The sequence below is a fragment of the Orbicella faveolata genome, unplaced genomic scaffold (assembly GCF_042242905.1).
Source record: "Orbicella faveolata isolate gen_17 unplaced genomic scaffold, um_ofav_v1 contig_24, whole genome shotgun sequence".
Classification (NCBI taxonomy): domain Eukaryota; kingdom Metazoa; phylum Cnidaria; class Anthozoa; order Scleractinia; family Merulinidae; genus Orbicella; species Orbicella faveolata.
Window position 1 is genome coordinate 2073038 of NW_028301552.1, and position 14103 is coordinate 2087140.

General features: G+C 38.7%; 1 protein-coding gene across 2 annotated transcripts in view; it reads right to left on the reverse strand.

The window, feature by feature from the left end:
- Window positions 1-9992: 9992 nt before the first annotated feature.
- The window catches only part of LOC110045832 (sodium channel protein 1 brain-like), a 47851-nt gene continuing 43740 nt past the window's right edge, over window positions 9993-14103 (reverse strand). For both annotated transcript variants that reach the window (XM_089291065.1, XM_089291064.1), the window contains one exon: window positions 9993-13482. In XM_089291065.1, the coding sequence (XP_089147191.1) occupies window positions 12242-13482 (1241 nt within the window). In that variant the 3' untranslated portion in view covers window positions 9993-12241. The remainder of the gene's footprint in view (window positions 13483-14103) is intronic.

The window sequence follows — 14103 nt, forward strand, 5'->3', positions numbered from 1 at the left end:
CTGGTAGAAGACATAATGTCTCTCAGAAATCGCCGTGTTGATATTGATCATGAGTGTTGAACAGAACAGGGCTGTTGAGATATCGACACTTTCCTGAAGCACCGTACGTATCAACTTCTATATCGTACTCTTAATCTACAAACATTGATTTCATTCATCCGACTACGACGACTACGTCTTCGAGCTGGTGTTGCCATGGAAACGCGGTTCTCCTCAAGCGACAATGAAATCGTTATTTTCAATTCACAAATTTTATCCTCATTAAAATGCATTAACGTGGATAAACCTAGTTTTGTTTGAAGAATGGGCAGTTGTTTGGTGGTTTCTGCTGACCGCAGACTAAAATCATTTTAGTCATAACAAAAAATCATACAGAATAACCGAGAACTACAATTTAGTTTGTTGATGTGGTAACAAAATGGTGTGGATAGGCCCTTCAGATGGAGCCATTTTCCTTTATCCCGTGAAAGGATATTATGAACATGTTTTATGCAGATGGATTAATTTGCGACACAAGTGAGGGGAAAACGGAACTTATTGACGTACATTCCCATTGTGAATTTCCATGGTATATTATCATAAAAAGGACAAGACAGTGTTTCAAAGATCTCTCAAATACTTTTCGCTGCGGTCTGGATCGTTAACCTGTCGCCGTTCGAGGACAAGACTGTGCATGGTCTCGTTAACTTAGCGACACATGTTAGTGACTTCAGAGACGTAAAACCAGTCCAGCCGAATTGTGGCACGAACTATATTTGAGACTCGCTAAGTCCTAGATTCGTCGTTCCTCGTGACGTTTCATCTACCTTACTTTGTTTTAGCTATTTATTTGATCTTGTTCCCGTATTTTTTGTTTTGTGTGATGCCCATGTTTAGACAAGGATTATCCTAACTCGCAGCCGAGTCCGTCTCTTAATCCCTGGCGAAATGGCGCATGATATTTGTAGCACCAACCATGATGTACTATCATTCACTATCATTCATTCATTATCATTCACTTTGAGCTTGGTCAAATGTTTCACAATAGCCGATGATAGTTTTTCCCGTTTGACCACGCTTATGATAGTCGATTATATTTGAGGAGATTCAACTATCATGTACTCTCTTTTTCAGCTAAAGGTGAAATGCTTCGTCTTGACGTATATTCTGTCTTGTGCCCGTCTTCAAAGAGAGAAACATAACCGTAATTCTAAACATCTATGATCTAGTATTTCTAATCTGCCTCGGACAGGTTGTTCAAAGAGTTGATAAATCGCTCAATTTTCATGTATCGTGTGAAAATTAGAAGTCAAAATTAAGCACTCCAAGGACCTGTGTGGCGTAGAGCATTACAAATGAAACTTTCTGTGACCAAGAATATTTAGTATTCGCTCTGATAACGTCACCTTATGATTCAATACAACTGAGGCAGTGTAGAGAGACAGACAATTTTTGAGGTTTCTGCTGTTCTCTTTTCATTTCTTGTCGTGGGAATTTTACTGAGTAAACTTTTGATTAAGGCGGAAAAATATTAATTTCGTCAGCAAAAGGCTGAATCACTTTGCAACACAAAAAGTTATCTTAGTAATCGAAATGCAGTGTAGTTGAGACTTAAGATGAACACAGTATTCCACCCTTGTTTAAAATAAGAAACAAGATGGAAGAAAACCTTGAATCATGGCTGTGCTCAGCCAGACGAGTGCTTTTGGTGCCTTTGACCGCAAAAATACTGCAAACAGTTGAAAAGTACCATAGAACAGTGCTTGCTGACGAAGTGAAACAATTAACAGAGTTTTCACATTCACTCAGCCTTGTACTAATTATGCTAATTGTTAATTATAAATGATTTCATGTCGTTTACATGTAGCTACATGTATGTATCTGTTTTTCAAGAATGTCTAAGTTTTTTGGGGGGGGCTGCTTGTGAATCAATAAGCATAAATCTGATAGAAGTTCAATCTCATGTACTATCTGTGCACGAAACAAATATTAGTAACGGAATTTGATTTTCTTATTTGCTTTTCTCATTGACATACAAGAGACAATATTGGGCGTCAGCAATTATATTCTGAACTATTGTTTGTACATTCCATTAACTAACATTATTTAGTGAACTGAACCATCAGTACAAAATATATAATTTTATGTCTCACATATATGACATTAAACCTCATTTTATTATTTGTCTAATTTGCTTCTGTTTGGTCTGTTTGGGTCTGTTTTGCCACCATAAGCTTAATCAGTCATGATGAATGATGTAAACAAATGTTCCTCTGTGTAAACAAAGATAATTGCTAGAGTGATAATGCTTTTCTCTTAGGCCAAAGAAAACACTTTTTGCGCTCTGAACAACCGAACTCAAAGTGTCCTTGTCATTTTTTCCAGTGAAGAAATCCATAAAGACAGAGCCACTAATTTGTCGGAGAATAGTGACTAGCGGTTACTTGCTGAATCAGGACATCACTTAGTTTGCTTGTTAATCTTGATGTACAGACTGTTAACTAGGTATTCATAATTTGGCTATATGAACTTACAGGTCGCCTCCAGCTAAAACGAACTTGTAACCATTTGGAATTCATCATTCAGGAAACTGTTAGCCGTGAAATTTGTCGCATGATCCGAGTGAGTTCGTTAAATTTTGACGAAGCAACACGCGCGGAAGCGGAATACAACTGATTTGCGCGTAAAAGGCAATCGGTTATATCGTGGGTTATAACTTAATTATTATCTTCAGCCGCTTCATAACTCATTGCTTTTGATACAAGATGACTAGATGCAAAGAATATTACACTGAACTGAACTCACCTCATCATTACAGCCATGTTTGTCCTCCAACGGTCGATTGAAATACCTTGGTCGATCAGGGCAAAATTTCCGCATCATATTTTTAAAGAAGTCTTTGATTGTTTTACCATCGACACTGCTAGTCTCGCTGTTCCTACGGGTTGCCGACCGGCTAAAGTGGCTGGCATAACTAATTACGCTAGCTTGGGATAATCTTGTGGTTGCCCTTGTTGGGTTGGGCGAGAAGTTTTCGTTCTGTTCCTGAAATAAGAGAAAAAAACTCGATTTACTTGAAGTGATATGGCTCCTAGATGTGCCGCTCTGTTTACACGCTTACATGCTGATGTGTTAATATGTTTGCACAGTGAGATGGTTATGCTATACAGTCAGTTTGACCTCAGTCTACACAGAGTGAAAACGGGAAAAATTTGACGTTTTGCCAACCTGTTTAGAGTCTGTGTTACACATGACGGAAGAACTGCCGCAATGCGCTTGAGAATGAACAAATTTATTCAATTTTTATAATTGCCGTTTCGAGTAACTAGAATGAAGTTGATACTTTCCCCAAGGCCAGATTCTTTGTATTGTAAATCAACATAAAGGTCATACGTCACTTTGAAACAAAGAACTATTTATTAGGAGCAATAATGGATGTGTTGTTAACTAAATAATATTTGCAGAGAAGGTTAAAAGCGTTCCGGTTGGTTAAAAAACATTTCAAATCTCAACCCTGCGGCTACCAGTTTAAAAGTTTCAAAAACGACTTAAAAATAGTACAAATACAGGCTGATACATACAAAAATGAACAATAATAACATTTGATCTTTTAAGGAGTAAAATTACCAATTGAAGAGATATTTTGTGATTGCATTGTTTAATCCATTTTAACAATATCTATTTTTTCCTAGTTATGTTGTGAAAATTTTTATTTAAACGTTTCATAGAGTATATTTCCAATATAGACTGGCAGAGGAAAGCTTATTTTAACCAAAGAACGCTTAAATTTTTTCAGCAAATGCAAAAATATTTTAACGCGCTAGAAATTCTTCCCTCTAAGGCAATGACGCGCTCGGTTTCTGGTGAATGTTACAAACTGGTCTTTTTATTGAATCGGAACATACAAATACCAAGTTGAAAGACAGGAAAAAACACTAAAGAAATACAAGAAAGAAGGTGCGAGAAATGGGTTGTGAAACGGTGCATGGGAAATCAAATTGCAACTGAAATTATGGTTTGACTCGATTTTCATCATCGGGAAGACACAATGGGACCAGATTGAAGTCAATAGCTGAGAAACCTACAGACTTTGTCATTGAAAGGAGTTTTATTTGAGCCTTCATCTTTTCATAACCTTAGTTAATCGATTTGTTAATTAACCTGTTATTAAAAGAGGGTCTAGGCTGATTTTAAGTGATGGTATGTGATAGCTCAGAGAATTGGTCAAAATTTTAACAGTCAGCTTACAAACGACGCGTGTTCAAACTGATTGTTGAGATTTGAGATCTGCAAAATTTACTGGCAGCTGAGGAATGGGCAGAAATTTAAACTGATAGCTGAGAAATCACCGAAAAGTCCACTGATTACTGAGATAACAACAAAATGAACCTCATTCAGACCTTCCGATAACAGTCGTTATCTTTCACTATTACGTTATATGACATTTTGTCTCTTTCGATTTGTTTCAATTAAGTGCTGAATTATTATCATTCGCGACCAAAAACAAGGACAAAAAAGAGTAACATAGTTTACAATGTACGTTGATTTGTATTTACACATCAGGGGCAATATTATACGGCCAACACAACTTTGCGGCCCGCGATAAGTTCTAATAAGTCCACGACACGAATTCTTCTGGTCTAAACTTACTGGCGATTGTCCCGTTCGACATGAACAGGCGATGCTGTCTGATGAAAGCTGTTGGTGAGTTTTTGCAGTACACGAGTGGTCTACACTACTAAAGCACGTACGACAACGCTGTACCGTGCAAATTGGTCCTGAGAGTTGCTAACAGCCCCTCACAGCTTACGATATTGGCTTGTTTCGCGCTTTTCGATCATATATGGCTGGAAACCTAGAACTACAAATATAACAATTCAAAACAAGCCAATAGTAATCACCGAACCGGCAATCAGATTGGCAGATGTACAGTAGAGTACTGTACAATGACTTATAGCCCCAGTCGAAATTTTTCTTGCCATGTGATTACAGATTACAGGACGGCGCAAACATCCCGTTACTAGTTAATAAACGAGAACAACAGTCGAGGAAAAACACTAACCATTTGTCACCTTTTTCGAGAAAGAACGGTTAGGAGGCGAGTTTTCGTTTGGATGAATGAGAAAAGAAACCCACTCAGACTGCTCAATTAGACAAACGAAGTTTGATCATTAGCAACCAAATGAGGCCTGCTAATGACCAATCACCTTCGAGAATTTTGCCATAGTTTTGATTAATACCATAATCATATTCCCGAATAATCCTACCAGTAATTACGCCCATCCCTGCTAAACCTACCGGATCACGAACCTTTAAGGCTGATTGCTGTTCAGTTGAAAAGTTCGTTTGAGCAATGAACTGTTATTTTTTAATTGGTCAAAGAGTGTATAATTACGCAGCACTTAAATGATGCACCACTCCCTCATACAGCAGTTGCGCTAATTAGTATACATTGAGGATCCATATTCTGCAAGCGGCGGATACTTCTAGATACTTCGTCATCTGTAGAGTGCGGCCATAGCTACAGGGGTTATTTGCCACCTGTTCAGCGCGGTTCTGTACAAAGACTTATGTCATCTCGATCACATTTCAAATTACGAACTGACACAGAAAAAAGTGAATAATCTTGAGACAAAAATAGGAAAAATCCATGGAAGTAGACAAGGAAGAACTGAAAAATATTTGAAGACGAAACTGATTCAAAAAAGTGATGGGAAATTCAAGTCTCCTTTCAGTGTTCAGACTCAATAGGTTTCACGCCAAAGTAGATGTGAATTAAGTTCTTTGCTACAATGTATTCGAGTTTTATGGTATTCAGAATTGTCAAGGTCTTGGTAAATGCTACCAGCCTCAACCTGTCAACCTTCGGCCATGGTTACTCTGGTTATAAAGAACTTAACATGCAATAATTGTTTATTATTGACTGGATCAATAGATATTTAAAGAGTAACTTGTGCATGAATTTTCTAGGTTTCTTTATTCAAACATATATACACACTGCGTGGAGGGCTCTCATTGAACGCATATTACTTTCAGGGTATTGTTTGATACTTGTTCGTACTAAAGTGAGGGCAATTGGAAACAAAAAAATAAAAAAACCAGAAGCCATGCATTATACTGTCAAACAACACGGAAATCTGAGAACAAGAGAGAACTAACACGAGCTGCAGGCGAGTGTTTGCTAAGTTTCTGAAATTTTCTCAAAAAACCGAGTTAGCGTTTCAAGAGCAGTTTAAGACAACATTATAGCATCATGTCTGTTTAACTTCAGACTGAGGATATGAATTTTAAAAATGAACAACATTTTTTTTTGTTTCATACAATTATAACGCCGAGCTTCCTATCGAATCAGAGAGAACTGTATTATTTAAGTGGCCTTGTATTTGTTATTCTATCTTAAAATTGTCTGCTTTCTTTTTAATTTTCCAGGACACGAAGCTTCCGCAGACAAGAAAACGACGCTCAACTGTCTACTTTGGTCTAGTTGTTATGGTTATGGAGATTTTGACATTAACATGGTAAACGAAAATGTGAAATTTATTTTCACTGATTACATTTCAGTGTAAGCATGTGAAATAAGCGTGCATTTATAGTCAGGCTTCGCTAAACTAGCAACATTGTTGCGTAGGCAAATATTTTGAATGCTTTTTTTTTTGCTTGCACTGCCGGCTTTTCTTCCTTCTGCGATTTGTTTTTCCACCCAAAATAATGGGGGGTGGGGGGGAGGGGGGGCTGCTCCCCTAGATCCACCACTGCAGTGGTTAACCGCGAAGTTGAAGTAGAACCGAACTTTAAGTAGGTCATAGAAAAGAAAAGAGAAGGGAAATAAGGAAAGGATTTGGAAGGACGAGGGGAGAGAGAGTGTTACTCATTGCCTTGTATGATTGTTTGTGGGATGTAGCTCATGAAGACTGCATGAATACGGACAAAAAGGAGGTGGCTTACTACCGATACACAGATGTTAGAGAATGACATAGTGGTATCACAACGGACAATTACGAAAGCTTTATGTCTAGCTTGTGTTGCTGACTGCTCTTTCACCTTGAGAAATTGGTTTGTTAAACAGAATATTATGAGATCAACTGTATTGAGAAAATATCCCTTCTCCCTATATTCCAGGATGGCACTTAGCTTGAGTAAATTTGTCTGAGAACTGAAAACATTAAGGTAATCCTTTGGTTTGTATGAATATTCTTCATGGATTTTCAATTGTATAAGTTGCATACATTGGTGTTATTATAAATATTCAATAGCTAGAGAATGTGACCACTGATTCAGTGGTAAACGATCATAGCTCTATCAGGAAAGAATATACTTTATTTTCCGCCAAACTTTTGATTTATTGATTTATTGATTTATTGATTTATTGATTTAAAAATGAAGCTAAAATCGTTGTTTCTGAAACCATTTGAAACCTGGCTTTGCGTTTCTAAGTATAAATTCATTGTAATAGTATGTACTACAGTGTAAGTAGTGATTTGAAGTAAAAAAAACAAACAAACTTGTCGTAGCGATATCTAACAGGCTAAGAATGCAACCACTAGAACTGAGTGTGAATAATTTACTTTTGGTTAATACTATTTTTCTCAGATAGCACTTCCTTTCAGGTGTTGCACTTATGTAAACAAACTTCAGTGCGTCAAATATGGGCCATTATCAACGAATAATTGACGATAATCCATTGAAATGAAGTAGATATGGGCAAAGAAGTAAATAATTTTACCGTTAACAGAGTATTTTTGAAAATGTATTATCAGCGTTTAACTTGTGCTCGTACAACGTGACTTTTCTAATGAGCTATTTTGTTGTCATTAAGTCGCTTTTTCGTCTGCAACACGCAATTAGTGGCCGGCTAAGACAACGAAGCATGAAACCTGGTTAACTTCGAATATCGTGAACTATATACGTCATTGAAATTTAAAGTTAAATGAAGCTCAGTCGTAAAGTGGCTACAAACTGGTGATCAAATGCGATTACTACTGAAAGTTTACTTCTGTCGGATTAGCCGCACGAAAGACAAAGATGAAAACCAAGGCTTCTGTTTGTTTAAATTTCACACAGTCCGGCGAAGAGTGATGTTTCTTTGACACTGGTAAGTATCCGCTGTTTAATCTATTTGACTTGAGCGCACTTGACCAGTTCAAATAAGATTTCGACTTCTAGCACTTTTGGTGGCCTTTGTTCAGAGCCATGAGCGCTCAGTCAACTTGGCGTCTGTAAAGTAAAACTGCTCTTTAAGGAAGCCCCGTTTAGAGAAAGAGACTTCACAGTTCAGTAGCCCTTAATTGCCCATAAAGGTCTAACTTACCTTAACGAAAACTTCATTCATGTTGAATGCTTATCTCGTCCGCATCCATCGGGTAAACGGAAGCGCAAAATCCTTTCCTTTAAGCGAAAACACAACCAACAGGCTTTTACCATTTGCCAGTAAATATCCAGAGCCATTCATTGGCATTATTTAGACATTAGTTGGCGTAATACTCGCGCGTCATGCCATTCCCGACAATCTCGCCTTTCTTTGATACGATACTGAATTGATTATCCCGAGCTTTGCATGTGGTTACCATGTACAGCTCATGGGAAACATTTATTCTGCTAAGATACCGAATCAACAAAGCGCCAAATTTGGGTCTTATTTGCATGACAGGAAAAAAAACCTTGTTCTTTAGTACCTCAAAACAAATTGAACACGCAAATAACTCCCGAGGGGATAGCAAACAATCGCTGGCCTTTCGAAACTCGAAAGCAATAGAAGAGGACTACATTTAAAATCAATTAAAATCAGAGGCGATATCTTTCAGCCAATATCGTGGTCCAGTTTTGGGACCTAATTACACAATACAAATCATCAAATCTTGACACCTGATAAGCCAGCTGCCAAATACTAGGCAACAGACAAGGGTCAGGAACATGATTACCCCGTGAAAACATTATTTTCGTTCCTTTGTTGAAAACAAAGTTGTATGAAGAGAGTTCTAAGAGGAGTGGGGGTGGTAAATAAATCCCATTTCCAGGCCTATTTTCTCCCAACTCCCACGGGCAGTCCCAGGGTTGAAATTAGAGAAAAATCCCAGTGCAGGAGAAATCAGAGCACAAACGCTCTATATGTACAGTTAATGTCTTGTTAAAATGGTTCTGTATCATGTATTTATTGCTGGATGCTATCATTATTAACAACAAGAGTTAATCGATGAATGCCGCCATATTTCATTGAGCACCGCTGATTGTATTGTAAAATCACCGACAAGGAAGACTGGAAAAACACTGAGCGACACCCTGTGTGTCGTACATACGTACATAGGGTGCGTTGCTATCGTTTTTAGCCATGTTTTAGCTGCTCCATGACTTAAGGGATGTTGTTAGGTTACCGTTTTTTAGAGATGTTAGAAGGGATAGTCATTTCCATATATTAGCCTCCTCCAGTTAGTTGGGGTGAAGAGCGAAAACATGGCGCACGAAAAAATAGGGGAGAAGCGCGGCGGAAGAAGGCGAAAGAAATCGTTCGCTCCTCGCGTCAAGCCCTTTTCTCCTTTTTCCGCTCGCCGTTTTTCGCGCTGCGTCCCAACTTACTGAACGGCTGGAGGAGTCTACTTTATATCATTTACCATGCAACCTTTTTCGCTTTCCTAAGGGCAGTGAGGCTGGGACAGAAAGGAAAATGTCGTTCCTTTGTTACACTGAGATCTCGCTAATAAGTAAGGGGATTCACCCACCATTCCACAGGTCATTAAGTGATTAAGTCTAATTGTTTGAGTGTAACTCACTAACTTGTCTTTGAGGTAAAGAAAATCCATCAAAATTATGGATCCTATATTGACAAGAAAAAAACCTGTGCGCATTCCCTGCGTGCGTACATTCTATCGAGGGACAGTTGTAGATGGCATAACACTTCCCTATCAAACAGACTATCTCTGATAAAATGAAGTCGCCTTATATGCCCGGCTATAAAACATGTATCCCTCAAACTATAACATAGCACATAAAATGATTATCAACATTCAACTGGGAGCTGGTTTTTGTGTTCGCAGAATTTAATGGTTTTTGACGTATAAAATTTGTACTTACAAAAATCTTGGTGAAAACGAACTAAAAATCCCACCAGTGCTTCCTCATAAGGGAATAGGTTTCTGGAAGTATTTGCGAATCAGCAAATTTTGACTTACATAACTAGCCAAATTATTAGCCTTTTCCAAACTCGAAAGAAAGCTAGGCACGAGTTTATAAATTTAATCAAATTTGGAAATGAACCCCAACGCAAGAGCGGTGACATTACAATGAACAGATTGATTAAGTTGGCCAAAATCCTTTACTTCAATCATCCAATGAAACATCACCAAACTTGTTCTGGTGTAGTGATTTCGTTATCAGATAAAATTTACACACTCGAGCTTGCTGCTTTTTTCGAATTAAAGAAACCTACTAAGTCAACATACAGGGAAGAAAGCGGCACCGCCAAGCAAGGTCCTTAACATTCACTTGAAAAAAGAACAGAACGCTCATCTTTAATACAAAAACAAATATCTCCTTCCGGGATAAACTTTGTGATAAATATTTCTCAATTACGTGGAGATATCAAGCTGCAAAATGAAAACAAAGTATAAAAGCTATCATAATTAAATTTTTGTGAAAAGTAACTTCCACTAGCGTACAATAAATATATTGTATTGTCAAGAACGGCCTTTAGGCCCTTATACAAAGACCGCTGATCCGAGTTCGCTTTCTGACCCTGTCAACCCAGTGAATAACTAACCGTATTACCGGTCAATAATTTACTGTAACACCTAGTACAATCTTATATTTACACTACTACGATTTGGCACTCAAGTGCCATCACAGAACAAAAATATGAACATTATATTAAATAATCAATTATTAATTCAAAATAGAGGAAAATGGAAATATTATTATCGGGCACCAAAAACAAACGCGTTTTTTTACGGTCCCATTCTATTTACGTTAAACTTGTGCCAGAGATTGGTTTTTGTTGAGGTCACCCAACAAATTAATTTATAATTAGTTTATAACGTTCCTGAAGAAAATTATTTTAGATTTGTCTTCGTTGCCCACAGCTCAAAAAAAGGCTAACGGCACGGCAGTGGGCAAATCAACATCTCTTCAATTTCAGTTTTTTTGCCAGACATTAACACACAGAAGGTTCACTGACACAGCTATTGCAGATATCTACGGCAGCCTTGCACAGGTTATCAAAAAACACCTTGTTTGAACCCAAGCTAACGGTAAAACAGCGGTTGCAACAGGAATCAATCTGTTAGCGATATTTACTTCTGATTGTCCGGCCAAAGAACTACTCAAACTGCTGTAACTATTATTGTACTGACTTGACATAACTATTTCCACTTGACTTAAGGGCAGCCTGTCAAACTTTCCTCTTTATTACGAAGAAATCATCGAATTGCCTTCCACTGCTAAGATAAGATGCAGCTATTTGTGCCAAAAACGTTACGCTACCTTTGACTTCAGTAATTATCAATTGCAGCATTGCTTTTATCCTACTTATACAAATGTTAATTTAAACTGTAACAATTTGTTGCCTTTTAATTGCGAAATATGCCGCCTTATTCACGGAAGGCGTTGTGCAATAAGGAAAACACAATTGAATTATTAGATAATCTGAAAGTCGGTTCACTAAATTAACCATAATAGCTATTATACCAGATGCTTCTGAAGTAACTTTTAGGAATTTCAATCTGAAGCCACCTTCAAATAGCATAGAGGCAAACCGCAAAAATGCAATACCTTTCTAAATGCACTGCTTCGCGCCAGCTACGGTCAAACAATAACAAAAATATTTCTAAGTAATATTTACAAATAGGCATTGGCCTTTTGTTATTTTTAATGTATAAAATATACGACATGCAGCCGCGGGACAACTGCGATGCCGCACAGCGGATTCACACTTTTGAAGCTTCTGTCATAGGGGCATAACAAGCCATCTTCAGAGGGATCCTCAAGGGTAAGGTCCTCGATCTTCCTCAAGTCTCGCGGGCTCCAAGTGGCATCATCTGGCATTCATTAGTACTGCATTTGCGCGACATTCAACTGTGCCGAACTTGCTCCCGATGTCCTTTTCGCAGAAAACAGTTTAGCAAACGACCCAATGAGCTTAACGGTTTGGTTCTCATTAATTTTGAGTTTCAACGCTTTGCATTTTTAAATGTGACGCTCCATGTCACCAAGCCTAGAAGTTACTGTGATACAAAACGATGGCGGTGACCAGTGAAGTGTTGCAGGCGCCTGCTCGCTAACAATTCACACTCAGAGTGTTTGGCGAAGGTTTAGTTTTCTCGTCCACCACAGTCAAGGTAGCGGGCACATCATTCTCGGTGTTTCCATTATCCTTGGTATTTTCCTCGTCGTTGTTTTCCTCCACTGCTGGCTCAATGTTGTGTCGCTTGGCCTGATTCAACCATAACATCCCGATCACACGGGTGTTATCTTCCACTTGTCTTTCTCTCCATCCGTGACCTTTGTCCTTTTCCGAGGTCAACTCATCATACGGGTGAAACGCTCCGCCTTTACAAATTCTTAACCTTCTCTTCAACAAGAAAATCCTTATTGCCTTTTGAATCGTCACCGCTGCCTTTATTTCAAATTTATGCTGCTCGGGAAGCGAGCCGATTGTCGCTTCTTTCTTTCGCATGTTTTGGAAGCGTTCTTCCAAGCGCTCCACTAACATCACCATTTCTTCTTCCTCGTGTCCTTCTACGCCTCCCATTGCACGCCTGACAAGAGCTTGCATAACATCCAACAAATAAATTTTATAGTCCGTCTTAATTGGCACCTCCAACTCGCCAAAGAGGTGCCTATTTGGTTTTGGAATCTGTAGCGGTGGCTCTAAGGCGTCCAGGAAATCACTGAGTTGATTTAGAGAAATATAGTGCGTGGCTTTGGGATCAAATTCTTCCCACACTTGAATAAAAGTTTCTAGATCGTCATCGGTCACGCCGATCTCTTCCTGTTGCTGTGCCTCGTTGAAATTCTCTAAGATAACTGCTATGTACATGTTGATGATAATCAAGAAAATAATAAGAATGTAACTAACAAAGAAAAAGACAGCGAGAAAACGATTCCCGCAGTTGCCATTTAGTCCGCCATTGTCTAAATCTGGGTTACAGTCCGGCGGTGATACCATGAGCGGGTCAAGAATTGTATTCCAGCCCGCGGCCGTCCCGACGCGAAATAACAAAAGCATAGAGTTCCCGAAAGTCTCAAAATTCACCACGTCCGTAATGCCGTTGGTCTTTTTGACGTATCCGAACGAAGACATTCCAATTATGGCGTAAATGAATATAATCAGGCATAACAACATGGCGATGTTGACCAGGCCGGGCAGTGATTTGACAAGAGCAAACAGCAGGCGGCGAACGCCTTTTGCGCCTTCGAAGAAACGTAGCAGTCTTCCAAGTCGAAATACCCTCACAACTCGCAGCAAGCCTGGTGAGAGAATCATGTCCTTCTGTAGCACATCTTCAACAATAATACCTGACAGAAACAGGACAAAAAAAGGCGAGTAAATCAACCTTGAAGTCTGAACTCTGGAGCGTCGCACAAGGGTGACCGATGCGATATAACCCACAATAAACCCCTACGACACATACTCCGCATTTAACACTAACTCTCCACACTTACTGACTCCACACTTCACGCTTCACACTCCACATTTCACACTTAAGACACACTCCACACGCAACGTTTCACGTTTAACACTCTACATTCTACATTCTAAATGATGATCCTCGCCCCATATTCCACCCATCCACTTTCTTAAAGAAGAAATAAACTACGACTCTCACGGCTCCTATTTAAAACTGTTTGAAAACGGTCATCAAAAGACCACAGGCAGAAAGTGCCGCATTAACAGGGCTGTCAGCATTAATCGGCAGCTAATATCAGAGAAAGAGTGAACAGCTTGGTTTTAAAAATAGCGCTGTAACCAGGATAAGACATTCAAAACGTTCTCTAGGTGAAAAGATTAACAACATAAGCTTTCGGCTATCAGTTTATAGCCTTTAAAGAAGGCCTTAACGCACTTTAACTTAACTGGGAAAAAAATACGGTTCGTCATCAACGAGTATCCCTAAAGTGGGGTTCAAATTGTTTAAA